Below are 25,266 nucleotides of genomic sequence, written 5' to 3'. Positions count from 1 at the left end.
CAGAAAAACTAAAACCCAACAAGTCCGGTCCTCCCCCACCGCAGGGAATACAACTCCCACAATACCCCGCGCAGGTGGGGGCGTGGCAAAGGGCGGGCAGGGGCCGTGGCCGCGCGCTGATTGGCTGCGGGGCGGGTCTGTAAAGGTGGAGGGCGTGCGGAGCGAGCGCCATTTTGTCCTCGTGGTCGGGAGTGAGGAGGACTCGCCTGCGGCCGCTGCACTTCGCTGGGTGAGTTGGCGGGGGGGGCGGCGAGAGCGGGGTCTGGGGATCCCCTCGGGGGCTGCGGGGAGCGCGGGTGTGGGTGGAAAGGATGGAGGGCTCGGGAGGGTTTAGTGGGGGGGTTCGGGGGTTCCCGGGGACGTTTTGAGGGGTCCCTGAAATGACTTGAGGGGGAGGTTGAAGGTCCCTGAAGAGTTTTGGGTGGCTCTGATGGGGGTTTTGTTTTCTTTGAAGATTTGGGGTGTCCCAGGTGGGCTTTGGGGGTCTCTGGGGAGGTTTGGGGTTCCTGGGAGGCTTTGCGGGGACCTTCGAGGCAGTTTTGGGGTCTCTAGGGGTTTTAAGGTGTCCCAGACAGTTTGGAGGGCCCGTGGGGGGGATTGGGGGTCTCTGAATGGGCTTGGGGAGTCTCAGGTGGGTTTTGTGGGTCACTGAGAGGGTTTAGGGGGTGCTGGGGAGGGATGAGGGGTCCTTGAGGAGGTTTCGATGGGTCGAGGGGGGGATTTCAGGGGTTTTGAGGGGATTTTAGGGAGTCCCCTAAAGCCCAGCAGTGGGGTTCAAGGGGTCCCCCAGCCCCCAGGGGAGGGGTCCTAGGGATGTCCTCCAAAATCTGGGGGGGGACATGTACCACATCTGGGTAAGGGGATCCCAGTGCCCCCAGTATATCCCAGTGACCTCCCAGTGACCCTCAGTATGGCTCGGTAACCCCCTCAGTGACCAGCCAGTGTGTCCCAGTGACCTCCCACTGCCCCCCAGTAAGGCCTAGTGATGCTCCAGTGAGCACCCAGTAACCCCCAGTATGGCCCAGTAACCTGCCAGTGTCCCTCCATGTATCTTGGTAATCCCCCAGTAACTCCCCAGTTCTCTGCCAGTGCCCCCCAGTGTGCCCCAGTTCCCCCCCAGTCCCTCCCAGTGCCTTCCCAGTGTCCCTCAGTAACCCCCCAGTCCTCCCAATGCCCTCTGGTTCCCCCCAGTGTGTCCCAGTATCCCCCAGTAATCACCCAGTGCACCTCAAAGCCCCCCAACTGTCCCCAGTGTGTCCCAAGATGCCCTTGGCCTTTCTATGGGACGGGGAGCTTTTTTGGGGTCAGAGGATCCAGAGAAGAGCAGCAAGACTGGGGAAGGGAGTGGAGCACAAGTGGTGTGAGGAGAGGCTGAGGGAGCTGGGGGTGTTGAGGCTGGAGAAGAGGAGGCTCAGGGGAGACCTCCTGACTGTCTGCAAGTCCCTGCCAGGAGGTTGGAGCCAGGTGGGGGTGGGGCTGTTCTGCCAGGAAGCAGCAGTAGGACAAGAGGGCTGGGTCTTGAGCTGTGCCAGGGGAGGTTTAGGTTGGATATTGGGAAGCAATTTTGTACAGAGAGAAGTGAAAAGAGCAGGTGGATCACCCCAAAAGGGAGCTGGGGGGAGCCGGGGTTTGGGGGGCTGATGGGAAAGGGATGGGAGGGGGGGCTGGGGGGAGTGGGGAGAGCGGGAGCGGGGTTGCCGTGGGGGTGCTTCGGTGTCCCCATGCCTTGATTCCTGGAGAGCGAGGGAGACTGGAGATAGGGAGGAGCTTCAAGAGCCCTGAGAGCCTGAAAAGGGGGGGCAAGGAGAAGGGGAAGCCTGGACAGGAGGGACCCCTGGGATCCCCTCGGACAACAAAGTGGAGAACCTGGAGAGGGGTAATTTCTGGGAATGCGGCATCCCGAAGGCGAGAGTCAGAGGATAAGGGACCCTTGGGACCCCCAACACTCCCAGCATCTCTAGGTGGGACCCCCAGCATCTCAGACAGGGGAGACTCTCTGAACCCTAGAGGGGGGAAAACCAGAGAAGGGGAAATCTTAGGAGAATTTTTTTGGCCTAATCTTCATATTTTAGAGTATTTTTTAGGTGAATCTCAACTTTTTTCAGTTTGGGGGGGCAGGAGTCTTCTCACTATTTCTGAAAGGCTTTTGCCTTAATCTCGATGATTTGGGGTTTTCTGGGCTGAGTCTTGGTGGTTTGGTAGTTTCTATGGTCACGGTATGCCCGGTGAGTTGTAGAGATGGACTTGGGCAGGAGGAACCCCCAAGCCAACGCGCTCAGCCCTTGTTTTCCCCCCCATCAGGATTTGTCCTTCCCAAAGCTTGGGTGGATGGAGGAGGAGGCTGCGAGGAAGAGGAAGATGCCTTGGGCCCCCCAGGCAGGTGAGGAGGAAGTCAGTGTCCCTTTGGGCGGGTGTTGTGCTGGCTCTGTCAGCCGAGCATGGCCCCGGCTGCAGGACAACCCCGCTGGCGCCGCCGTCCTGCCGGGGCCGGAGTTGGGGGGATGTCCTTGGCCTTCCCTGTGGGCCGGAGGCAAATCCCCTGCCTGTCCTTGTTGCTTCCTGCCCCAGGCCCCGAGCTGAGGACGGAGAGCCCGGAGGACAAATCCCCCCGTGAGACCCTGGTGGGAGAGGCCGTTTTGAAGGGCTCCCCGGCGCAGGAAGGCAGCGGGGAGGAAAAGGGCCGGAGATCCTCCCGCAGGAGGGGCTCCAAAGCCATCCCAGGGTGCTCTGAGGAGGAAAGAGCCAGCCTGTGCCGGGAAGGCGGCCGGAGCTTGAGGGGGAGCTCTGACCTGGTGGTCCCTGAGCAGCCTCCCAGCAGGGAGAAGCCCTTCAGGTGCTTGGAATGTGGGAAGAGCTTCAGGTACAGCTCCCACCTCCTCACCCACCAGCACATCCACAGTGGGGAACGTCCTTACACGTGTGGAGAATGTGGGAAGAGTTTCAGTGACAGCTCCACCCTTCGCAAACACAAGCGCATCCACACTGGGGAACGGCCCTACACGTGTGGGGAATGTGGGAAGAGGTTTCAGACCAGCTCCAATCTCCTCCTGCACCAGCGGACGCACACAGATGAGAGGCCCTTCCGCTGCACCGACTGCGGGAAAGGCTTCAACCGGAACGGCAACCTCATCACCCACCGGCGCATCCACACCGGGGAAAGGCCCTACAAGTGTGGGGAGTGTGGGAAGAGCTTCACTGACAGGTCTACCTTCAACAAACACCAACGGACCCATCAGTAAGGGAAGCCCTACCAGTGCCCCGACTGCAGGAAGAACTTCGGCCGCTGCTTCCACTCCAAAGAAATGCCCTGATGGGGAGGCAACCCCTGGAGTCCAGTGACTGTCACTCCATCCCTTTCGACCACAAAGGGCCAGTCCCCTTTCAGAGGGGCAGCTTCTTCCAACAGAACCCTTCTTGTAGTGTGTGTAGAGATTCCTGCCTTGGCTGGGGACCCCCCAAGGTCACTGCTGGAGGTTGAGAGCAGAGATCTCCCGACGAACATTGGTCTGGGGGAGTTCCATCTATCTCTAATTAAGAATTATTGCTTTTGTGCCAGCTTGAGTAGAATTGCTTCAACAATTGCTTTAGTATAGAGCACTGTCCTGTCTTATCCTGTACTCCTGGTAGTTTTAGTGTTTCTGTTGTGCAATAAATAATTCTGATGAAGATCTTCTGTCTGATCATTCATATCCCTAAATAATTCATTTCTGTCAGTAGATCTGATTTGCCATCATTAAAAGCTGGGGGACAAAAGTTGTTCAGTCACACCTCTGTAATTCCTCTAAACTGAAAGTGTTGTCATAATCCAAGGCTCAGATTGGATCCAGCAGCCCCCAGCACCCCATAGGAAGTTGGGAGATCAGGGGGCCAGTCCCTTTTGCCAACCACCCTGTGCCCAAAGACCCCCATGGGACTGTGGGACCTGCCAGACCACCCCCCTTTTCCACCCTTCTCCCTGTTCCTTCCACTTTCCCATTGTCCCCTCAATTTCCATTTTCTCCCCCTATCAGTTTTGAGGTCCCAAACCCGCCTCTTTGCCCCCTCTCCTGTGGACACTGAAGGAGAAAATGAGGCTGCACACACAGAGTTCCATTTCAGGACTTGTCCATCCATCTTTCCGGCGACCCCCTTTCATTGGGGTTCCTTTGGAAACAGCGCCTGGGCTTTGTCTTTTAGTCCACTGGAATTCCCAGCATGGCCCCAAAGCAGTGCCCTGATCCCACACATTCCCCTCCCCTCATGTGCTGGCTGTGTTCAGCTACCAGAGAAAAACACAAGCTACCATGCAGAGCGTTCCAAGGGATTTCCACTTTGGGAAGCAGCACTCTCTGGATGGAAAACACCAGTCAAGGCCAAAACACTCCTTTTGGATCCTGATTAACTGAATGCAGCTGCTGCTGCCTTAACTTGTTCCCACAGAAATTCTCAGGATTCCTTTGCTTCCAGGAGGCCCCACATGTCCCAATGGCCCCTTGATTCCATGAGCTCCCACAGTCTCCAAAAGTTCCTTTAGTTCCACAAGGCCCTGCAGTCCCAAAATGCCCTTTGGATTCTCGGAGATTTCCCATTGTCCCAGGGTCCCTTGTGCTTCAGAAGGAGCTGCAGTGGGACAGTGGCCCCTTGGCTTTGTGAACTCTGCAGTGTTCCAGGAATCCTTGGGTTCCAGGAGAGCCTGCAGTTTCACAAGGACCAGTGGAATGCAGGAGGTTCTGCAGGGTCCCAATGGCCCCTGGATTCTGGGAGGTCCAAAAATCTCTCACGGCTGAGATAACTGGGATTGTTGAGGCTGGAGAAGAGAAGGCTTTGGGCTGATCTAATTGTGGCCTTGCAGTGCCTGAAGGGAGCCAACCAGAAAGATGGAGAGAGACTTTGGACAAGGGCCTGGAGTGACAGGACAAGGGGCAGTGGCTTCACATGCATAGAGGGAAGGGTTGGAGGAGATAGTAGGAAGGAATTCTTGACTCTGAGGGTGCTGAGATGCTCTTTAAGGCCTCTCCCAAGCCAAAGCATCCCATGATTGTGGGACTGGTGGGTGAGGTGGTGGTCGGAGCCGTCTGGGGCACAGGGACCCAAAATGAGGGAGTTTTCCATTGTGGGGGAAGGAAGGAGGGGGCAGCAGAACTGACCCCTTGGACACCTGGCAGGCAGGCTTTGGCTGGAAGCTGGTGATGGGGAGCTGAGTGAAGCCCCCACAAGGCAGGAGGAAATGGTCAGTGACCTGCTCTGCCAGTGAGACCCCCCCAAGTGCCTGGGCCCACATGGGATGCAGCCAAGAGTCCTGAGGGAGCTGGAGAAAGAGCTGGCCAAGCCACTCTCACTCATTCCCCAGCAGTGCTGCACAACTGCACAAGTCCCAGCTGACTGGCAACAAGCACATGGGATGCCCATCCCCAGGAAGGGCCAAAAGGAGCATCTGGACAACTCCTGGCCTGTCCCATTGACCTCAGGACCGGGGAAGTCCATGCAGCAGATCCTCCTCAGTGCCATCCCATGGCATGGGCAGGACAACCAGGGAATCAGGCCCAGCCAGCGTGGGGTTGGGAAAGGCAGGTCCTGCCTGACCAACCTCATCTCCTTCTCTGACAAAGGACCCGCTCAGAAGCTGAGGGAAAGGCTGGGGATGTGTCTCTCTGGAATTCCAGAAGGCCATTGGCACCATCTCCCCCAGCATCTCCTGCACAAACTGGCTGCTCATGGCTTGCCTGGGGAACTGTTTGCTGGGTGACAAAGTGGCTGATGGCCCAGGGAGTGGTGGGGAATGGAAGGAAATCCAGGTGTGGCCGATCACTCGTGGGGTTCCCAAGGGCTCAGGATTGGGGCTGCTCCTGTTTAACATCATTACTGATGATCTGGGCCAGGGGATCGAGTGCCCCCTCAGGAAATTCATGGACAACACCACGTTGGGTGTGAGTGTGGATGTGCTGGAGGGCAGGAAGGCTCTGCAGAGGGATCTGGACAGAATGGATCAATAAGGCCAAGTGTCAGGGCCTGCCATCAGTTATGATGGCTACCATCATATGTCCCACTGGTACAGTGGGTTACCATGGCAACCATCACACATTCCCATTACTATGGTCAGTTACTATGGCAACCATTACACATTTCCATTGCTACAATCAGTGACCATGGAAACGATTACACATTCCCATTTCTACAGTCAGTTACCATTACAACCATCATACATTCCCGTTGCTATGGTCAGTTACCATGGCAACCATCATACCTCCCACTGCTATGGTCCATTACCATGGTAACCACCATACATTCTTGTCGCTACAGTCAGTTACTGTGGAAACCATCATACAACCCACTGCTTCGGTCAGTTACCATGGCAACCATAATATTTCCACTGGTACAGTCAGTTACCATGGCAACCATCATACATTCTCTTTGTTATGGTCAGTTACCATGGCAACCACCATACATTCTCATTGCCACTGTCAGTTACCATGGCAACCATCATACATTCTCATTGCTATGGTTGGTTTCCATGGCAACGCTCATAGATTCTCATTGCTACAGTCGGTTTCCATGGCAACCCTCATACATTCCCATTGCTACTGTCAGTTACCATGGCAACCATCATACCTCGCACTGCTACGGTCAGTTACCATGGTAAACCTCATACATTGTATTACTACGGTCGGTTACCATGGCAACCAGCATACATTCCCATTGCTACCATCAGTTACCATGGCAAGCAGCATACATTCCCACTGTTATGGTTGGTTACCATAGCAACCATCATGCAGTCCCATTTCTATGGTCAGTTACCGTGGCAACCACCATATATTCTCTTTGCTATGGTCAGTTACCATGGCAACCACCATACATTTTCCTTGCCATCATATACCCCACTGCTATGGTCAGTTACCATGGCAACTATCATACTTCCAATGGTACAGTCAGGTACCATGGCAATCATCATACATTCCCGTTGCTATGATAAGTTACCATGGCAACCATCATACATTCTCATTGCCACTGTCAGTTACCATGGCAAACACCATACATTCCCATTGCTATTGTTGGTTACCATTGCAACCATCATACCTCCCACTGCTACAGTCAGTTACCATGGCAAACATTATACATTGTATTACTACAGTTGGTTATCATGGCAACCACCATACATTCCCATTTCTACGTTGGTTACCATGGCAAACATCATACATTCCCATTGCCACTGTCAGTTACCATGGCAACCATCATACACTCTCTTTGCTAAGGTCGGTTACCATGGCAACCACCATACATTCTCATTGCCACTGTCAGTTACCATGGCAACCATCACATATTTCAATTGCTATGGTCGCTTTTCATGGCAACCCTCATACATTCCCCCTGCTACGTTCGGTTAACATGGCAACTATCACACATTCCCATTGCTACATTCAGTTACCATGGCAACCATCATACATTTCCATTGCTACAGTCAGTTACCATGGCAACCACCAGCTTTCCTGTTGCTACGGTCAGTTTCTATGGGAACATCTTGGTTCCTCTTGGACAGAAGCAGATGCAGATGAGCCTCCCTCTTGTCCACCAACCTGGCAGCTGTGCTCTAAAGGCCTGTGTCCCAAGGGCTGTCTTGACCAAGACTCTGCAGAAACCTCTGGGACTCTTTGCATCCTGTCGTGGTGCCTTTCCAGTGAATTCCAGGGTTATCAAACCCAAAATTGAATGGGATCTTTCATAGAATCATAGAATCATAGAATCGATTGGGTTGGAAAAGACCTCCGAGATCATCGAGTCCAACCCTTGGTCCAAATCCAGTCCATTTACTAGATCATGGCACTCAGTGCCACGTCCAATCTGCGTTTAAAAATCTCCAGGGATGGTGGATCCACCACCTCTCTGGGCAGCCCATTCCAATGCCTGATTACTCTCTCCTTGTCTCACTCCACAATGTCACCCAAACCAGTCTCTCATCTGACCCTCACCCACAAAAGTTCACCCAAGTTGTTCATCCCCTAGAGCAGCTCCACAGCTCCAAGAAGCTCCTTCCCACTGAGGACACCTCTCTCCTGCTCTTTCTCTCCTGTGTCTCCTTGGCCTTCTCTCCCAACCCATCACAGCCCTGCAACCTGGGAACTGTCTCAGCAGGCCTGAGCTGTTATTGCCTGCAAGTGGAATGAAGAGAGACTTGGGGCTGCAGCTCCTCCTGCCTGTGCCCCACACGCAGGGCATTGGGGCCTGTCTGGCTGCAGCCCCTCAGTGGGGCACCAGGGGTAAGAACAGACTTGCAGTGGGGAAAGCTGCTCTGAAAGCCCCGAGAGCTGGGCTGTGCAGAGGCTTTGCTGACAATGGCCTTGGGGGTGGATGTGCTGGGACTCAGGTCCAGGGGGAAAATCACAGACCTGATCCCTGAGGAGATCAGCACATGCTGCTGAAATGCTGGGGGAGAGAAGAGCCAGCAGAGGGAGGAAACAAGTGTGGACAGCCTGGGCTGATGTGCTTTGGACTCGTGCCTGGCCCGGCCTTGGCTGGGCAGAGAAGGGACAGCCTTTGTGTCCCTGCAGGGCTGGGATTCACTCCCTGCCCCAAAGGCACCCAATGTGTCTGAGAAGCCCTGGGTGGTGCCTGTCACACAACTGCTGGGAATGGGGACGGGCTTCCTGCACAGGCCCTGTGCTGTCCATGGCAGCTGCTGCACTTGTGCTGCAGAGCCCTGGCACCTCCCCTGGCACTACAGGCCCCTCTTTGGCTATTCAATCCAGGCTCACCTGCCCTGAATTAGGTTCAGCAGTGAAGGCATGTCCATGAGACAACAGCCATTGTACTCTGAGGACATGTAGAAAATACCCTGATAAAGAACAGGAGAGAGACCTCTCTCCCTGTGCCACCTGACTCCATTTGGTCACCTGAACACACCTACGGGTTGCCCTGGACAGAAGGAACAGTGACAGGTTCCCCTGTCCTACATGTGGGCACCTTCTGCCACTGAAGTTGGCCAAAGCAATGTCCCAGCAGCCTCCAAGAAGATCCCACAGCTGCTGCCCTGTCCCTAGGAACTGCTCCATTGGAGCCTGCAGTTCCCAGCAGGAATCTCGGTCACCTCTGGCCCCTCAGGAGGAACCAGGGCTTTGTGTCCCAGCAGGTCACTCCTGGCTTTGGTCTTCATTCATTGCCAGGGGAGCTGGGACAAGGAGTCACCTGCAGGTGCCTGTTTTGGGCCCACTGAAGTGGGGCAGGAGGAATCCCAGCCCATGGGGGTTTTGGAGGGAGCTGTGTGTCCTTCTGGCCCCAGGTCTGCAGAGCCACAAGGAGACACCTCTGTTGACTCAGCTGAATCCCTTCCCTCAGTGCAGGTGAAGGAGATCCCTCCTGGGCACTGTCTGGGTTTCCCGTATAATGATGGGACATGAAAAGGGGCCTCTTGAGGTTACCTCTGTGTCTGTTTGGAGAAATGACAGTGCTGAAAGAAGTGTCTGTGCCAAGCTGAGAGAAGGAACATCATTATTTCCTTCAGCTGTGTGCCAGCAGGTTCCCCTGAAGCCCCAGGGACAGCTGGAGGGAGCCCAGAGGGGCAGAGAAAGGGCTGCCTGGGGCTGTTGCTGTGCTGCTGAGCTGGGCCAGGCTCCTGGCACACAGGGAGCTCCTGGCAACCAAGAAGTGCTTCAAAGAAACAGCTCTGCTGGTGAGCAGCTCCTCTGCACAGCCCAGCAGGGCTGAGGGCACTGCCTGCAACACCCAGGGCACAGAAGGCAGAGAGATGAGAGGCAGCCTGGGCTGGGAGGTGACTGAGCTCTCACTACGCGAGAAACCTTCCCAGGATTTGGATGAAGAATTCTCTGGCTGTAGGAAAGTTCAGCTTCTCTTCCTGGAGGCATCTCCTAAAGCTGGCACATCCCACAGCTTCTAGGATCTTTCAGCAGGACTCTCCCAGTTGCTGCAGTGCAGAGGAAGTGGCCATATGGCAGAGCAGGGCAGGAGCTGCAGGCAGCAAGGGCAGAGAGGAGAAGGGAGCAGAAGGTTCAAGGGATCCTGGGGTGGGAGGACAGGGCAGAGCTGCTCAGGGCAGGAACCTTGCCAGCCCTTTGCCACGGTCAGGCTGTGGCTGCAGAGCAGTGCAGGTGAGTTCCTGCAAGTGCCTCTCCCAGCTGCCAAATGGCAGCAGTGGCAGGAGCTGTCAGGATGGCTCTGCTGGATTTGCTGGGGTGCAGCAGGAGAAGCTGCTGCAGAGCAGGACTTGCTGCTGCCCCCTCAGAGGCCCAGGGCCAGAAGGTTCCCTGTGCCAGGGCTGGCTGTGGGGTGGGAAGGTGGGGGTGCAGCCAGGGGTGCCCAGGGCTGTGGTGCAGAGCAGGGTCCTGCCCCCAGGGCTCTGTGTGCTGGGGCAGGGACTCTGCTGCCTGCCAGGGTCAGCTCTCAGCCTGGCCAAGGAGCTGCCACGGGGCTGGGGGAGAAGGGCTGTGGGGAAGGAACAACTCCTGGGAGGGCAGAGCAGGGCAGAGTCCTTCTGATCTCCAAAGTGTGCTGCAGGGATGAGGGCTGGTCACAGCTCCAGATCAAAGCAGGAAATTTCCCAGAAGGTATTTGCAAGAGGCACAGACAGACAGGGGGTACCTTCAAGAGAAGGAACCAGTTCTTTCAGTGTTATACTCTGGGTTGTCTGGATGCTGACTGTGACAGAGAAATTAATCTCTGAGCACAGGAGGAGACACTGAAACTAGAACTCTATTAGATTAGAGGGGATAGAACCTGAGAGTATCAGACATCAAAACTGTCTTATAGACAACAGCAGTGTCACTTTCTCAGCCCTGTGCCCAGGGAAGCAGCTGCTGGCAGGGACAGCTCCAGGCAGCAGAGCCCTGGGCAGGGAGTGGGGGGCAAGTGCCCCCAAGGCCTGGGGGAGGGGGCGTTCAGGCAGCTCTGGGGGCCCTTCCCTGCAGCTCTGCTGGGCACTGTGTGCTGGGCCATAGAAATGAGGATTCCTGCAGTGGAAAAGAACCTTCCAGGTGTGATGGTGAAAACAGAAAACACAGGCAAAATTATTCTAAGCTCAGACTGAGCTTCTGCTCTGCAGCCCCAGCTCTTCTGAGTCATGGGTGTAGAGAGGGAACTTTTGTATCCAAGGTGTTTTACATCTGACATTCCTTGTGTGTGTGAGAGCTCTACCAAAAATTCCATGTCTCACTGCAGCAGAGCAAACCTGACTCCTTGGCAGTGCATTTGGTGACATTTGACACATTGATTTCTTTTAGAAATGGAGTGGCTTTTTCATAGAGGTCTGTCTAAACTGTCTTCCTTTTCTGAACAGGCCCTATGCTAAGAGACAACAGATGTCCAACAGCAGCTCCATCCCCCAATTTCTCCTCCTGGCATTTGCAGACAGGCGGGAGCTGCAGCTCCTGCACTTCTGGCTCTTCCTGTCCATCTCCCTGGCTGCCCTCCTGGCCAACGGCCTCATCCTCAGCGCCGTAGCCTGTGACCACCACCTGCACACCCCCATGGGCTTCTTCCTGCTCAACCTCTCCCTCACAGACCTGGGCTCCATCTGCACCACTGTCCCCAAAGCCATGCACAATTCCCTCCATAACAACACAACCATCTCCTACACAGGATGTGCTGCACAGCTCTTTTTCTTTTATTTCTTCATCACAGCAGAGTTTTCCCTCCTCACCGTCATGTGCTACGACCGCTACGTTGCCATCTGCAAACCTCTGCACTACGGGACCCTCCTGGGCAGCAGAGCTTGTGCCCACATGGCAGCAGCTGCCTGGGTTGATGGGTTTCTCTATGCTCTGCTGCAAACAGTCAATATATTTTCCCTGCCCCTGTGCCAGGGCAATGCCCTGGGCCAGTTCTTCTGTGAAATCCCACACATCCTCAAGCTCTCCTGCTCACACTCAGGCTACCTCAGGGAAATTGGGCTCATTGTGGTTATTGCCTGTTTAGTGTTTGGTTGTTTCATTTTCATTGTTTTCTCCTATGTGCAGATCTTAAGGGCTGTGCTGAGGATCCCCTCTCAGCAGGGACGGCACAAAGCCTTTTCCACGTGCCTCCCTCACCTGGTTGTGGTCTCTCTGTTTGTCAGCACTGGCACATTTGCCCACCTGAAGCCCCCCTCCATCTCCTCCCCATCCCTGGACGTTTTGGTGGCAGTTCTGTACTCGGTGGTGCCTCCAGCACTGAACCCCCTCATCTACAGCCTGAGGAACCAGGAGCTCAAGGATGCCATGACGAAAATGATGACTGGATGCTTTTCAGGAGTAACAACCTGTGTCTTTTCTTCTGCAGAACACTCTTTGTGTAACCCTTTAGTGGCCCAGCCTGCCTTCTAAAGCTTTTGAGACTGTTGGTGGGGGGAGTTTTCTTATATTTTTTCCTCTTTTAAAGTTGTTAACACAGAAATTTATTCTTCATCCCATACCTAATTCACTCTCTATTTATTTGTTTTGACCCGCAATTGGGTAAATGAGGAATCATTCTCTGTGTGCATTTAAACAAAATAAAAGTTCCTGCAGCAACTTCTTTGTCAGACCTCCTGCTTTTGTTGTTCTGTACATGAGGAATCACAATCTCTGAGTATAATAAAAGACTTGAATTCTTTTTTCCAGATTATCCCTCCAACAACAGTGAGAGAAGCGACTCACTGGGGTACTTGAGGGCCTGAGGGCTGGGTCAGATGTTCTGTGCTGGTGGCCAGTGGCAAATGGCCTCCAAGTCACCTGCCTGGGGCTCTGCAGCTCGTGAGGGCTCTGATGGCAGGTGAGGACTTGTCTGTAGGAACTCAGGAAGTGCAGGAGAGCACAGAGGATCTGCAGGGACAGCCCATCCCATCCAGTCAGCAGGGAATGGAGCCCTGGAGCAGAATCCTGCCCAGAGTGGAGTTACCAGAGATCAAGTTCTAAATCTGCCTGTGAACTGGTACAGGAGAGTTCTGCAACCCCAGGGGACGCAGCAGGAACAGAGAAAGGACTCTGGCCAGTGACTTGTCTCACCCACAGTGAACTCCCCTTGTGCCTCCCCAGTTCAGGGGGGGCTGTACCAGAGCCAGGGGTGGGCTTTCCAGGAGGGTGTCCTGAAGAACTCTCCAGCCCACAGGCTGCATGGAGTGGAGCCCTGCCCTGCCCTTTGTGCCATTGGAAACAGCCCATGGTCCTGCCCAGCCTTGTTCTTGGCTACTGAGCCTTCCAGGACTATGGCAGAGGGTGGAGAGGAGTGATCCCCATCCTGCTGGGTCTGCTCCCCACCCTGACCAGCATGGCCAGTGCAGGGTCAGCCCAGGGTGCCACAGCCCCTCCCTGTGCAGAGCAGCACCTCCAGCTCAGGGCCCTGCAGGGATCCCAGGCTGGGATCTGCAACTGGCCAAGGCAGCCTGGACACACTGACCTGGGCAAAGGGATGTCCCTGGAGAAGAGCAAGGCAGCATTTCTGGGCCTGCAGAGAGGAATCCCTGACACAGAGACACCTCTTTCTGCAGCCCCCCCTGGGGACAGGCTGTTCTGTCCCTGGGCCAGGACTCTGGGCTGGGCTGGGCAGAGGGGCTGGCACTGAGGGGCACAGTCAGGCTGTGCTAGGCATCTCCTGGAGGTGACACCAGGGCTCCTGCAGTTTCCCTGACCTCCATTTCCTCCTGCCATGCTGAGTGTCCAGCCCCTGAGCTGATGGGGATGCTGAGACTCCTCTCTGTGCCCCAGGAGCTGCTGTGCCCTTCAGAGGGGCTGGGGCTGTGGGGGGAGTGCCCAGAGCTCTGCAGCACCCTGGGCTGGGCACTGCTGTGGGGCCAGACCAGACTGGGCTGCTCCACCAGTTGACCTCTATAATGAAATCACTTCTAATTTTCTCCTGAAGAACCATGAGTATATATGTTGTGTCCTGAGCACTAAACTGTAAGTGTGGGGTAATAGAAAAGGCTTTTGGAGTCAGGGATATTGAGAAGGCTGGGCATTGTCACTGGGAGACCTCTCCCAAACCCTTGGACAGGCCAGAACAATCCCAGAGCTTCCTGGGGCCTTGGCCAAGGCAGACATGGAACCAGTCTGCAAACAGGGTAGCAAAGAGGGTTGGGAGAGTTCCAGACTGCTCAGGCTCAGCAGGGAAGGGGATAGGGCAAGTCTTTCTGCAGCCATTCCCAGGCATTGGAAGGACAAGGCAGGGATTGCAGAACCCCTGTGGGAGGGAAAAGAAAGGGATGTTCTCTGCCCAGACTTCAGTAAGGCCCTGGACATGGTCTCCTGTGGTCTCTTAGAGGCAGACCTGTGGGAGCTGGACTGGAGAAGTGAAACGTGGTGAGTGGGAAGTTGAATGACTGATGATGGTCAAAAGTCATGGCACAAATTCCTCTTGGCAGCAAGCCCAGGTGACATCCATCAGGGAGCAGCCCTTGACCATTCCTATGAAACATCTTTATTATGTCTCTGGGTGATGGGATGAAATGCACTTTCCACTCCTTTGTGGATGATGCCAAGTTGCAGCGAGTCTGTGAGAAACCTCGTCTAGTTAATGGTGACTTGTACAAAAAATGTGGTCAAGATGACTGAGGTGGATAAACTTGTCTTGCCATCAGGTGCCCAGCAAGGCCCAAGACAATGAAGAAAAAACTCATGGGTAAGAGGAAAGGAAAATCAAAAGGAGGGAAAAAGACCAAACACAACCAAACCAAACCCAAACAAACACAAAATGACAGAATATGCTGAGGTGGAAGGGACCCACAAGGATCATCCAGTCCAACCCAACTGTTCCATTGCCATCTGCCCCCACCCCAGCAGGCTCTGGAGCAAAGCACGGCTGAGGTCCAGCCCAGCTCTGCTCTGACACAAAGAACTTCCAGTCAGGGACAGGAAGAGGACAAAGTCTTGTTTAACCAGCCTGAGGAATAATGGGATCAATGACCTCCTCTATTCCTGGGCACTTGAATGACCCTGTGCATCAGGTTTGGTAGCAGGGAGGGGGCTGCAGGTTTCCCTTAGGGAAGAGGAGAACAAGAGTTGACTCTGTGTCAGACAGAGCCAGTTTCAGGTGGCTCCAAAATAGACCAGCCAGTGCCCAAAGCTGAGCCAAAAAGCAATTCCAGAGGCACCTCTGTGATCACCCTTTGGAGAAAGGATAAAATCCAGGGTGCTGTAACCCAGAGAGGAGTGAGAGAAATGGGGGAGAAACAACCCTGCAGGCACCAAGGGGAGTGGAGAAGAAGGAGGAGTGAGAGAGAGCCTTGATGGGCATCTGGCAGCCAAAAGCCACAGCTGAGCCCAGCACAAAAGCTCCTTTAGGTCCGGAGGTTCTTTGCAGCAGCTTTTAAGCAGAGCTGCCAAATAGGCCATCAAAGGGGATGCTCAGCTGAGTCTGAAACCTGTGTCAGCCTTGGCACCAGTAGAATGATGGAAGAGTTTTGGTAGGAAGGGATCTTTGACATTCATCAAGTCCAACCCTCTGCAATAAGCAGAAACATCCACAACTAGATCACATTGCTCAGAGCCCAATCCAACCTGCCCTTGAATGTTTCCAGGGATGAGACATCACCTCTCTTGGCATCTGTGCCAGTGTTTCACCACCCTCACTGTAAAAACTTTTTCGTTATATCTACTTCAAACCTGCCATTTTTTAGTTTAAAATCATTTGTCCTATCACACCATATCTAGGCCCTACAAAATGTTTCTCCCCCTCTTTCTTAGAAGCCTCTGTGGTTGTGCATCCTCCTCCCATTCTCCTCAGGACTGATCGAGGATCTCAGGAGCTCCTGACAAGCCTTGACCAAACCAGCTGAGCAATGAAGAGCCCCTGGACTGGACCAGGGGTATGGTGAAGTGTCCCTGGACTGGACCAGGTGCTCCTGGATGATAAAGATGGGAACAATCCAGAGTGGAACAGTTGGGAAACAAAGGATAATCAATCATCCCATGAATGCCTTGGAATATTCCCTGTCTGTATTGCAGCCCACATGGAAGAGTCTGGATGCAATTCCCAAACAGTTTGGAAACTCCAGTCATTCCTGACACCAGGATGGAAATTCAGCAGATAACTAAAGCCAGTCACCTTGTGAGCCAACAGCCAGCAGGGCTGAGGGAGGCCCTGGCAGCTCCCCAGCACCTCCCTCTCACTGGGACACCTCTGGCAGCCTCTCCCAGCTCGGGAACCCTCCAGTTTGCAACACTCCAAAGACCCTCCCTGATGCCCAGGACAATTGTGATCCCCCTCAACAAACACTCCTCCAGCTGTGACCCTTGTCTGTTGGGAAACACAAAGGGATTTGTGGCAGTGTTTCCCTGACAACAAGGAGAATTTGGGAGAGGGACCTTTCCCCACCCAGCTCTTGATGTGTCCACACATCTCTGCCTGGGTGTGGGTGTGAATTGACTGTGGTGTGGATTGTTGTTATTGGGAATCTATAATTCAGTCACTGTTAAAATTGTAGCAAAAGCTATTGAATCACTTGATAACTTGTAAACAGGTCAATAATTAAATGCTACTAATCTCTTTTGCCCCCTTTGTGTTCAAATCCTTTCCACCCTGACCCCTTTGCATCCCAAGGTTCTGTGTAAATCATTCCCTTTCATCAAAAAATATATATTTTTCATGATGTCCACTTTAAAATCTTCCTCCTTAACAAAACTACAAAACAACTCCAATTAGTTGTTGACGTCTTGAAGACTTGAAGACAATTAAAGAAAGGAAAATAATTTGTTTTTCAGTGTTTTAATGGGTCCCACAGTGTGTTTGGAGTTGCATCAGCTGTCAGTCCAAGATGGGCCATGTCAGAACTGGGGAGGTTGGGGGGTGAGGAGCAAGGCTGATCATCCAGGGTCAGTGTGGATCTCCTGAGGAGACACTCAGCATCAAGATCACTTGGAAAACACCTCTATCACCTCTCCTCTGAACTACAAAATTATCCATCATTGAATTAAAAAAAAAAGTACAAACTTTGAAGACTTGTTTTGAAATTGCCTTGAAGACAATTAAAGGAAGACAAAGAGATCCTGAGGGATTTCTGCATTTTAATGAGCCCCACAGTGTGTTTGCAGCCCAGCCAATGATCCTGAGGTACTGAGAGAAGGTTGAAGAAACTGCTGAAGAAGTCAGAAGCCAAACTCCAAGTGCCTTGAAGCATTGCTGGGCCCCACTGAGGGCAGGCACTGCCAAAGCCTCCCCAGGGACTCCTTGGAGCAGCTCCTTGGAGGCCAGGAGTGCAGGCAGACAAAGGCTCTGGGCAGGCCCCTGCAATGCTGAGCAAAGCCTGCCTTGGTTTTGTGGAGCACAAAGGCCAAGGCCTGAGCCCCAGGCCCTGGCCCAGCAGATCCTGTCCCTCCCGGCTGGCTCAGGGCTGTTTGGGGGGCACTGGGATGGGAGGGGGAGGAACAACAAAGGCCAAACCCTGGGCAACCCCTGCCAGGCTCCTGAGGGAGGGGCGAGGCAGAAACCAAGTGCAGAACCTGCCAGGAAAGTTGCCTGTGGTGGCCTGAGTGGCAGAGGCAGCTGCCAGAGGCAAGGGGACAAAGGCCTGGGTGCCTTTGGGCCTTGCAGCCCTGCCAGAGCCCTTGGCCATCTCTCCTGCAGGCTGTCCTGCCCTGGCCCTGCTGCTGCTCTGGCCTTGCAGGCTGCACACACCCCTCCTGCTTTCCCACCCCCCTCCCAGCAGCATTTCTAGACCCTCCCTGATGTCTCTGCACCAGCTCTGGCTGTTCCCTGGAACACAAAGCCATGGGCTGATCCTGACTCCCTCTGGGTGACCTCTTGCAGCACAAGGGTCCCCATTGAGTGATATTTCTTTTTCCTCACCTTCAATCCCAACCTTCCATGCTACTCTTTGTGGAGATTTCATTCTATTTCCAATACAGAGAAAAGCTCCATCCTGTCAGATCTCCTCTAGACCCTCTCCAGTTCTTCCTCATTCCTTGGAATGGGGAACCTCACAGACAGACAGACCAGTCCTGATGTGGTGACCCCAGGGCTGAGTCCAGGGGGGTGACAACTCCCTTGTCTGGGTGCCCACACTCCCCCCAAGGCAGCCCCACGTGCAGTTGGCCTTAAATCAAGGGGCCATTCTGATTCTTTGTAACGTCACGGAATCAAGTGGCACCGTGACACTGCAGGGCCTCATGGAACCAAAGGAATGCAGGGACACTGTGGAATCTCATGGGACCAAGGGACCATTGTGACATGCGGGGTCTCTTTGGAACAAAAGGAACTATGAGACATTTCAGAGCCTCCTGGAACCAAGGGGCCACTGTGCCTCCCCAGAACTCCATGGAATCAAGCAGAGTTGCTGCCTCCCCCCCGCCGCCGCACGGACCGGAGTCGCCGGCTCTGCCCCGCTTGGACACCTCTGGAGTCAGCGTGTTCTTGGGCAGCACAACTTAGACCAGAGAGTTTACCAGATTTTGCTTTGCCCCCTCTTTCCTGTGGTTTTGCATTTTGTTCTTCATTCATTCAAGGGGAAAACGGGAAGGGAGGCAGATGTTGATCCCTGTTCTCACCTGTTTACAAAAGGGAGTTGGGGCAGGGGGTGAGAGAGGAGACAATTTCTCTCTCTGCTGTTGGTTTGAACTCTTCTATTTGTATTGCTGGTTTTGCTTCTGCATTTCTTGTCAGTAAACTCCGATTTTTTCACTTATAACTCCTTGTATTTTGTCTCCCTGTACTGGTGGGGAATAAAAGAGGAGTGAATTCATTTTATTGGAGTTCCCACCCCAATATGTGTCTTTAAACTAGGACTGGTTGCTCAGGGGCTTCCTGAAATTTGGAATCATCCACAAAGGACTTGAAAATACATTTTGTCCCAACATACAGAGGGATAATAAAGATGTTCTACAGTGGTGTTCAAGGGCTGGTCACTAAGTGATTTCACCAGGAAGTTGCTGCCAAGAGGACTTTGTACCATGGTTTTTATTGAACACTCTTCATTCAGCCAACTTCCCACCCACCACATCTTCCATGTCTTCAGTCCAGCTCTCACCAGTCTGGCCATAAGGAGACCACAGGACACCATGTCAAGGGCTTTGATAAAGTCTAGGCACAAAACATCCCCTTCTATTCCCTCCCACAGGGGTTCTGCAATTCCTGCCTTGTCCTTCCAATGCCTGGCAATGGCTGCAGGAGGACTTGCCCTATCCCCTTCCCTGCTGAGCCTGACCAGTCTGGAACTCTGCCAACCCTCCTTGCTGCCCTGTTTGCAGACTGGTTCCATGTCTGCCTTTGCCAAGGCCCCAGGAAGCTCTGGGATGGCTCTGGCCTTTCCAAGTGTTTGGGAGAGGTCTCCCAGGGACATTGCCCAGCCTTCTCAATATCCTTGACACCAAAAGCTTTTCCATATCCCACACTTCCAGAAGAGTGCCCAGGACACAACACAGGTTGTCCTGGTGGTTCTGGAGAATTAGAAGGGATTTCTTCCTAGAGGCCAATCCCTCCAATTGGATTTGAGTGCAGCTGAAAGGTTTGCTCAGCATTTTCCCTGGTGCCTCCCTGCCCTGAAGGTTTGTGGCCATCAGGCTGTGGATGAGGGGTTTGGGCAGGTGCCTGAGGAGGGGGTAGAACAAGGGCTGTGTCCAACTGTGCCAGGAGGGCTGTGCTGGGCAAGGATGAGGAGGCTGCAGAAAACAGTGGCACTGGGGAGGTGAGAGGAGCAGGTGGAGAGACCTTGTGCCTGCCCACGCTGGGCAGGAGCTGCCCCAGGATGGCAGCTCTGAAGCACTCACAGGATGTCCCTGTGAACAGGAGGGGAAGACTGGATCTGAAAAGGAAACCTGGAAAGCAGAGAGCAGGAGTGTCCTGGGGACACTGCAGGAGAGTTGCAGCCCTGGAGCAAGGTCACAGAAGAAGTGACCCAGTACATGCAGTGGCCTCAGAAGATCCCAGAGCATCCTGGAGATGCTGGAAGGGAGCACAGCTCTGCTTCACAAGTTTCCAGGGACTGTCCCTGCCTGTACTCCAAGGGCTTCCACCCCCCAGGACTGTGCTCAGAGAGCACTCAGGCCTTACAGCGAGAAAGGGGCTCAGGAGGACAGTGTGGAAGTGAAAGAATAACCAAGCTCTGGAATAACCAAGCGCTGCTGATCCCTGGCAGTGCTGCTGGGTTGGGATTATTGTCCCCTTCCTATTTGCAAGTACACACTGTCCTGCAGTGTGCTGTCCTTTAGGAACATCTAAGAAGAAGGGTCTTGGACAAAGAAGGCACTGCAGGGTCCTTTATTTTGTTTAAATACTCTGTGAGCACAATTCATCATTTATACATCTCTGGGTCAAATTCAATGGGTAGACACTAAATTAGAAGGCAGATGCCTAAGAATATTTCATTGCACAGGAAATTATTGCAAGAAGAACTTGATGACCTTCACGAAAAACCTGAGCAGGAAGGCTGGTCCATTAGTGAGTCCCATTCTGAATGCTACGCACCAGAAAACAGGCACTTTTTTGCTCTTGAAAAGCATCCAGTCATCATTTTTCTCAGGGCATCCTTGAGCTCCTGGTTCCTCAGGCTGTAGATGAGGGGGTTCAGTGTTGGAGGAACCACCGAGTACAGAACTGATAGTGCCAGATCCAGGGATGGGGAGGAGATGGAGGGGGGCTTCAGGTAGGCAAACGTGCCAGTGCTGGCAAAGATTGAGACCACGGCCAGGTGAGGGAGGCACGTGGAAAAGGCTTTGTGCCGTCCCTGCTGAGAGGGGATCCTCAGCACAGCCCTGAAGATCTGCACATAGGAGAAAACAATGAAAACAAAACAACCAAACACTAAACAGACAGTAACAACAATAAGCCAAATTTCCCTGAGGTAGCCTGAGTGTGAGCAGGAGAGCTTGAGGACGTGTGGGATTTCACAGAAGAACTGGCCCAGGGCATTGCCCTGGCACAGGGGCAGGGAAAATGTATTGGCTGTGTGCAGCAGAGAACTGAGAAACCCGGTGGCCCAGGTAGCTGCTGCCATGTGGGCACAAGCTCTGCTGCCCAGGAGGGTCCCGTAGTGCAGGGGTTTGCAGATGGCAACGTAGCGGTCGTAGCACATGATGGTGAGGAGGGAAAACTCAGTTGACATGAAGAAATAAAAGAAAAAGGCCTGTGCAGCACATCCCATGTAAGAGATGGTAGTGGTGTCCCAGAGGGAATTGTGCATGGCTTTGGGGACAGTGGTGCAGATGCAGCCCAGGTCTGTGAGGGAGAGGTTGAGCAGGAAGAAGCCCATGGGGGTGTGCAGGTGGTGGTCACAGGATACAGCGCTGAGGATGAGGCCGTTGGCCAGGAGGGCAACCAGGGAGATGGCCAGGAAGAGCCAGAAGTGCAGGAGCTGCAGCTCCCGCCTGTCTGCAAATTCCAGGAGGAGGAACTGGGGCATGGAGCTGCTGTTGGACATTTGCTGTTCCTTAGGACAGGGTCTGTTCAGGAAAGGAAAGCACATAGAACAATTAAGAGCCCCCTCTCAGCAAAGCCAGTGCAGTTCTTAGGGAAATCCCCTCCAAGTCAAGGCATTTCTTTTCTCTGCTTTGTGCTCCCTGAAGGTGCTGTGAGGAGCAGGAGCTCTGCCCATGTGCTGCCAAGGACTCAGCTTTGCTCTGCTGCAGTGTAGACATGGAGCTGGTTTGGGACAGCTCTCATGATCACGGGGGATGTCACATGGAACCCAGCTTTGATGGAAAAGTTCAATTCCTTTGCTGTTTTCTTGGAGCAATTTGTACTGCAGAAAATAGGCACAGTATATCCTTAAAATATTTTTGACTGGGTTGTTTAGTTACAGTCATAACACCTGGTTTGTTTTTTTTTAGGGCAAATTTTTCTGATGACAAATCTGAAGAGTGTTGAGCCAGGACAGGCAGAAGGGCTGAGCTCTCCGTTGCTTATTGCAGAGCCAGGAGAGCTGCAGTGCTTCTCAGTCTGTTTCCCATCTGCCCTCCACTTTCCCTTGGGCTGCCTTGAAGAGGACTTCACACACAGATTCATCTTTACAAACCCCACCAAGATCTGTGCTGAGAGCAGGGCAGTGCTGCTTGAAAGGGCAGCTCTGGGAAGTGTCCCCTGTGCCAGCCCAGAGGTGCAGCTGTGCTGGACAGAGCAGGACAGGAGCCCTCCTGCAGGGAAGCCAAGGGCTGGGACAGGAGAGTGCCCACCCCCAAGGGAAGGCTCAGCACTGCCCAGGATCCTGTGCTCATTTCTGACACTGCCTGAAATATTCACCTCTGAGAGTAAAAGAGTTTGAATTTCAGTGCAGCTTCCTGAATGGAGAGAACAATGTCTATGCTACAGTGCCTGATCAGGAAACACAACTCAGGACTAATTCCTTTCCTGTAGCCCCTGTCTTTTCTGCAGCGATACATGGAAAAGATCCTCCCTCAGCTGCCAGGTTTGCTCCTTGCCCACAGCCCTTCTGCCCCAGCCCTGGCAGCAGTTCCCTGGGTCAGCTGAGAGCTGCTCTTGGCAGGCAGCAGAGTCCCTGCCCAGCACAGCGCCCTGGGCTGCAGGACCCTGCTCTGCCCCGCAGCCCTGGGCAACCCCTGCCTGCACCCCTGGCTTCACAGCTCTTCCAAAGTGCTCCAAAACAGCCCCTGCTCACCCATCCCATCAGCTGGGGCTGGGCCAGCTTTAGGAGATGCCTCCAGGAGCTGCCCCTGCACTGCCCTGCAGCCACAGACTCACCATGTGCAGCCCTGCCAAGATTCCTCCTGCAGGGAGCTCTCAGCCCTCCTGCCAGTGTTGAGCCCCTTGAAGCTCTGTCTGTGCCCTGTTGGTGTCCCTGAGCTGCCCTGGCAGTGCCCTCAGCCCTGCTGGGCTGTGCAGAGGAGCTGCTCACCAGCAGAGCTGTCTCTTTGAAGCTCTTCTTGCTTGCCAGGAGCTCCCTGTGTGCCAGGAGCCTGGCCCAGCTCAACAGCACAGCAACAGCCCCAGGCATTTCATGATCCTGGGGGGGTTTGATGTTGTTTACATGAGACTCAGTCCCTGAGAGGAAGTTCAAACAACTTTTCAAGAAGTCAAAGCAAGATTGAAACACTGAAGTTTCTTGTAGTGCTAATGAGTCTCACTGAGGGACACAACTGAGAACGTGTCCCCAGGTTCCAGTTAGAGCAGAAAACTGCAGACAGTGATGACAAGGATGGACAAGCAAGGCAAAGGTGGCTCTGTTGCTGAGGAAAACTGGACTTGTTTCCTTAATCCAAAAGGGCAAGCCCTGACCTTCAGCTCCTGGGAAGGCAGATCCTGTCCCTGCCTCATTCCTCAGGGCTCTTCCTGGGGCACTGGGATGTGGGATGTGCAATGCCAAGGGCAGGACCATGGGGTGGCACCTGCCAGGCTGCTGAGCAGGGACAAGGAGGCCATGAGGCCCCAGGGCTGCAAGGGCCACTCCCCTCCTCCTGGCATCAGGGGCACAGACAGCAGCCATGGCCAAAGGCCTGCAGAAGGTGGCTGTGTCAGGGCCTTTCAGCTTCTCCCCATCCCTGTCTCCTCTCCAGCCCAGGCTGTCCTACAGTGTCCATGCCCTGCCCCTTTCCCTGCAGGCTGTCGTCATCCCCCCGGCTGCCCCACCTGGCTGGCACCTTCCTGCACTGACATCTCTGCGTCCTCCCTGGCTCTTCCTGCACACACAAAGCCTTGGGCTCATCCAGACTCCTGCTTTGTGACATATTGCACCACAACACTGACCTTGGAGGGAAATTTCTTACTTCTTGTCACCAGTCTAGGCCACCCCAGCTGCCCTTGGTGGCACTAGTTCTTTCTTAGGCTGTTTTCTGACAGGAAGAAAAGCTCCACCAGCTCTGACACCCCCCTTCCACACCTCTTAGGCTACTCCTCTGCTGTCCTCAATCTTTGCACCCCTGACCCCTGAGTCCTCAGCCTCTATATATGGGTCATGTGCTTGAGGCCCCAAATTCCTTCCTGGGAGATCTCTGGGACCTCTCCAAGGTTTTGAAGATGACAATAGAGTGTTCTTCTCCCAGGAAACACAGAGGGACACTTTTTTTCAAGGGTTGTCTTGGCAGAATGAGGCACAATCTCTTTAAAGTGTCTGGGACAAGGGAGCTCTGAGCTCTGGGTACGGAGGGAGGTCCAAGTGCCAACCACTGAAGTGGGAGCTACAAATCATCAGGTCTGGTGTTCTTTGGAGGGCCAGACACTGGTGAGAGTGGTGGGGGTGTGTGCACATGGAAGGACTTGAAGGGCACAATGAACTGTCTCAAAACACTGTCAAAGAAGGAAAATCCCATAAGGCACCACAACACATAAGCACTGGTGGCAAACAGGAAGGCCTTTAATTCCAAGGTCTAAAGGGAGGTGAAGCTTTGGAAGTAGCCCCCAGGACAGAATTGCACTGTGCAGAGTCTGGGAAAGAGCAGACAGCCCCAACAGGAAGTCAGGGCTGGTAAGGCAGGTCTGGGGAACCCATCCAGACAAAGATTCCCACCTGCAGACTGGAAGCACACCGGGCAAAACTCCCACCGTGGCAAGCTGTGGGAAAGGAAGCAAGTCCTGGTAGATGTGCCAGCCCAAGCTGTGGGAACAGCATCTACCCCCCTGAATACCCGGGGCTTGGGCTGTATAAAAGTGATAGCCCAGAAGCACAACTTGGGGACCCTCCACCGAGCAGAGCAGGGTGAAGAAGGACCGGTGGGAGCCTCAGGGATCTCCATGGTGTGATACATTTACTTCATCTCTGTCTCTCTCTCACTGGCTTCCCACCACCCTCTTCTTCTCTCTCTCTGTTTCATTCTTTTTCTCTCCCTCCTATTTACTGTTAAATCAAAGCTGGACTGCTGACTTTGGCATATGGTCTCCTTTGCAGCTGAATTTGGTCAGAGATGTCTCTTAATAATGGGAACCTGACAGTATCCATGAGGTTTTACAGTGTGGGAATGACCAACTGATTCCATGAGGTTCCAGAGAGTCCCAGGCTCCATTTGGCTTCATAAGGCTCTGCAGTGTGATAATGGACCCTTGATTCCATGGGTTTGCAAAATGTCTCAGGACTCCTTGGTTCTAGGAGGCCCCACATATCACAGTGGCCCCTTGGTTCCATGAGATTCCACAGTGTCCCAAGAATCCTTTGTTTCCATGAGGCCCTGCAGTGTCACAGTGGCCAGTAATTCCATGTGGTTCCACATTGTCCCAGGGTTCCTTTGGCTGAATGAGGTTCTGCAGTGTCACAATGGCCCCTTGATTCCATCGTTCCACAGTGTCCCAGGGCCCATTTAGCTCTATAAGGCTCTGCAGGATGACAATGGTCTCTTGATTCCACAAGGTCCTGAAATGTCTCAGGGTTCCTTTGGTTCCATGAGGCCCCCCATGTCACAAAGACCCCTTGACTCCATCAGGTTCCACAGTGTCACAATGGTCACTTAGGCTCAATAA

At 53.7% G+C, this 25,266-nt stretch overlaps 2 protein-coding genes across 2 annotated transcripts; one reads left to right on the top strand and one right to left on the bottom strand.

Annotated features, from left to right (window-relative positions):
* The first annotated feature begins 2,289 nt into the window (after positions 1–2,289).
* Positions 2,290–3,239, top strand: LOC135405046 (gastrula zinc finger protein XlCGF49.1-like). Its single transcript, XM_064639764.1, has 2 exons — positions 2,290–2,380; positions 2,569–3,239. Exons 1-2 carry the CDS (start codon positions 2,329–2,331, stop codon positions 3,237–3,239), a joined length of 723 nt encoding a protein of 240 aa, XP_064495834.1. The 5' UTR covers positions 2,290–2,328.
* A 17,084-nt stretch (positions 3,240–20,323) lies between these two features.
* Positions 20,324–21,115, bottom strand: LOC135405045 (olfactory receptor 14J1-like; the record flags this gene model as incomplete). Its single annotated transcript, XM_064639763.1, has 1 exon — positions 20,324–21,115. A coding segment is annotated over one exon (792 nt), but the record flags the coding sequence as incomplete, so codon positions are not given.
* Between the last annotated feature and the right edge of the window lie 4,151 nt (positions 21,116–25,266).

This window comes from Pseudopipra pipra, chromosome W (genome assembly GCF_036250125.1).
Source record: "Pseudopipra pipra isolate bDixPip1 chromosome W, bDixPip1.hap1, whole genome shotgun sequence".
Classification (NCBI taxonomy): domain Eukaryota; kingdom Metazoa; phylum Chordata; class Aves; order Passeriformes; family Pipridae; genus Pseudopipra; species Pseudopipra pipra.
The sequence above is the reverse complement of the archived record's forward strand: the minus strand, read 5'-3'. Positions and strand labels throughout refer to the sequence as shown.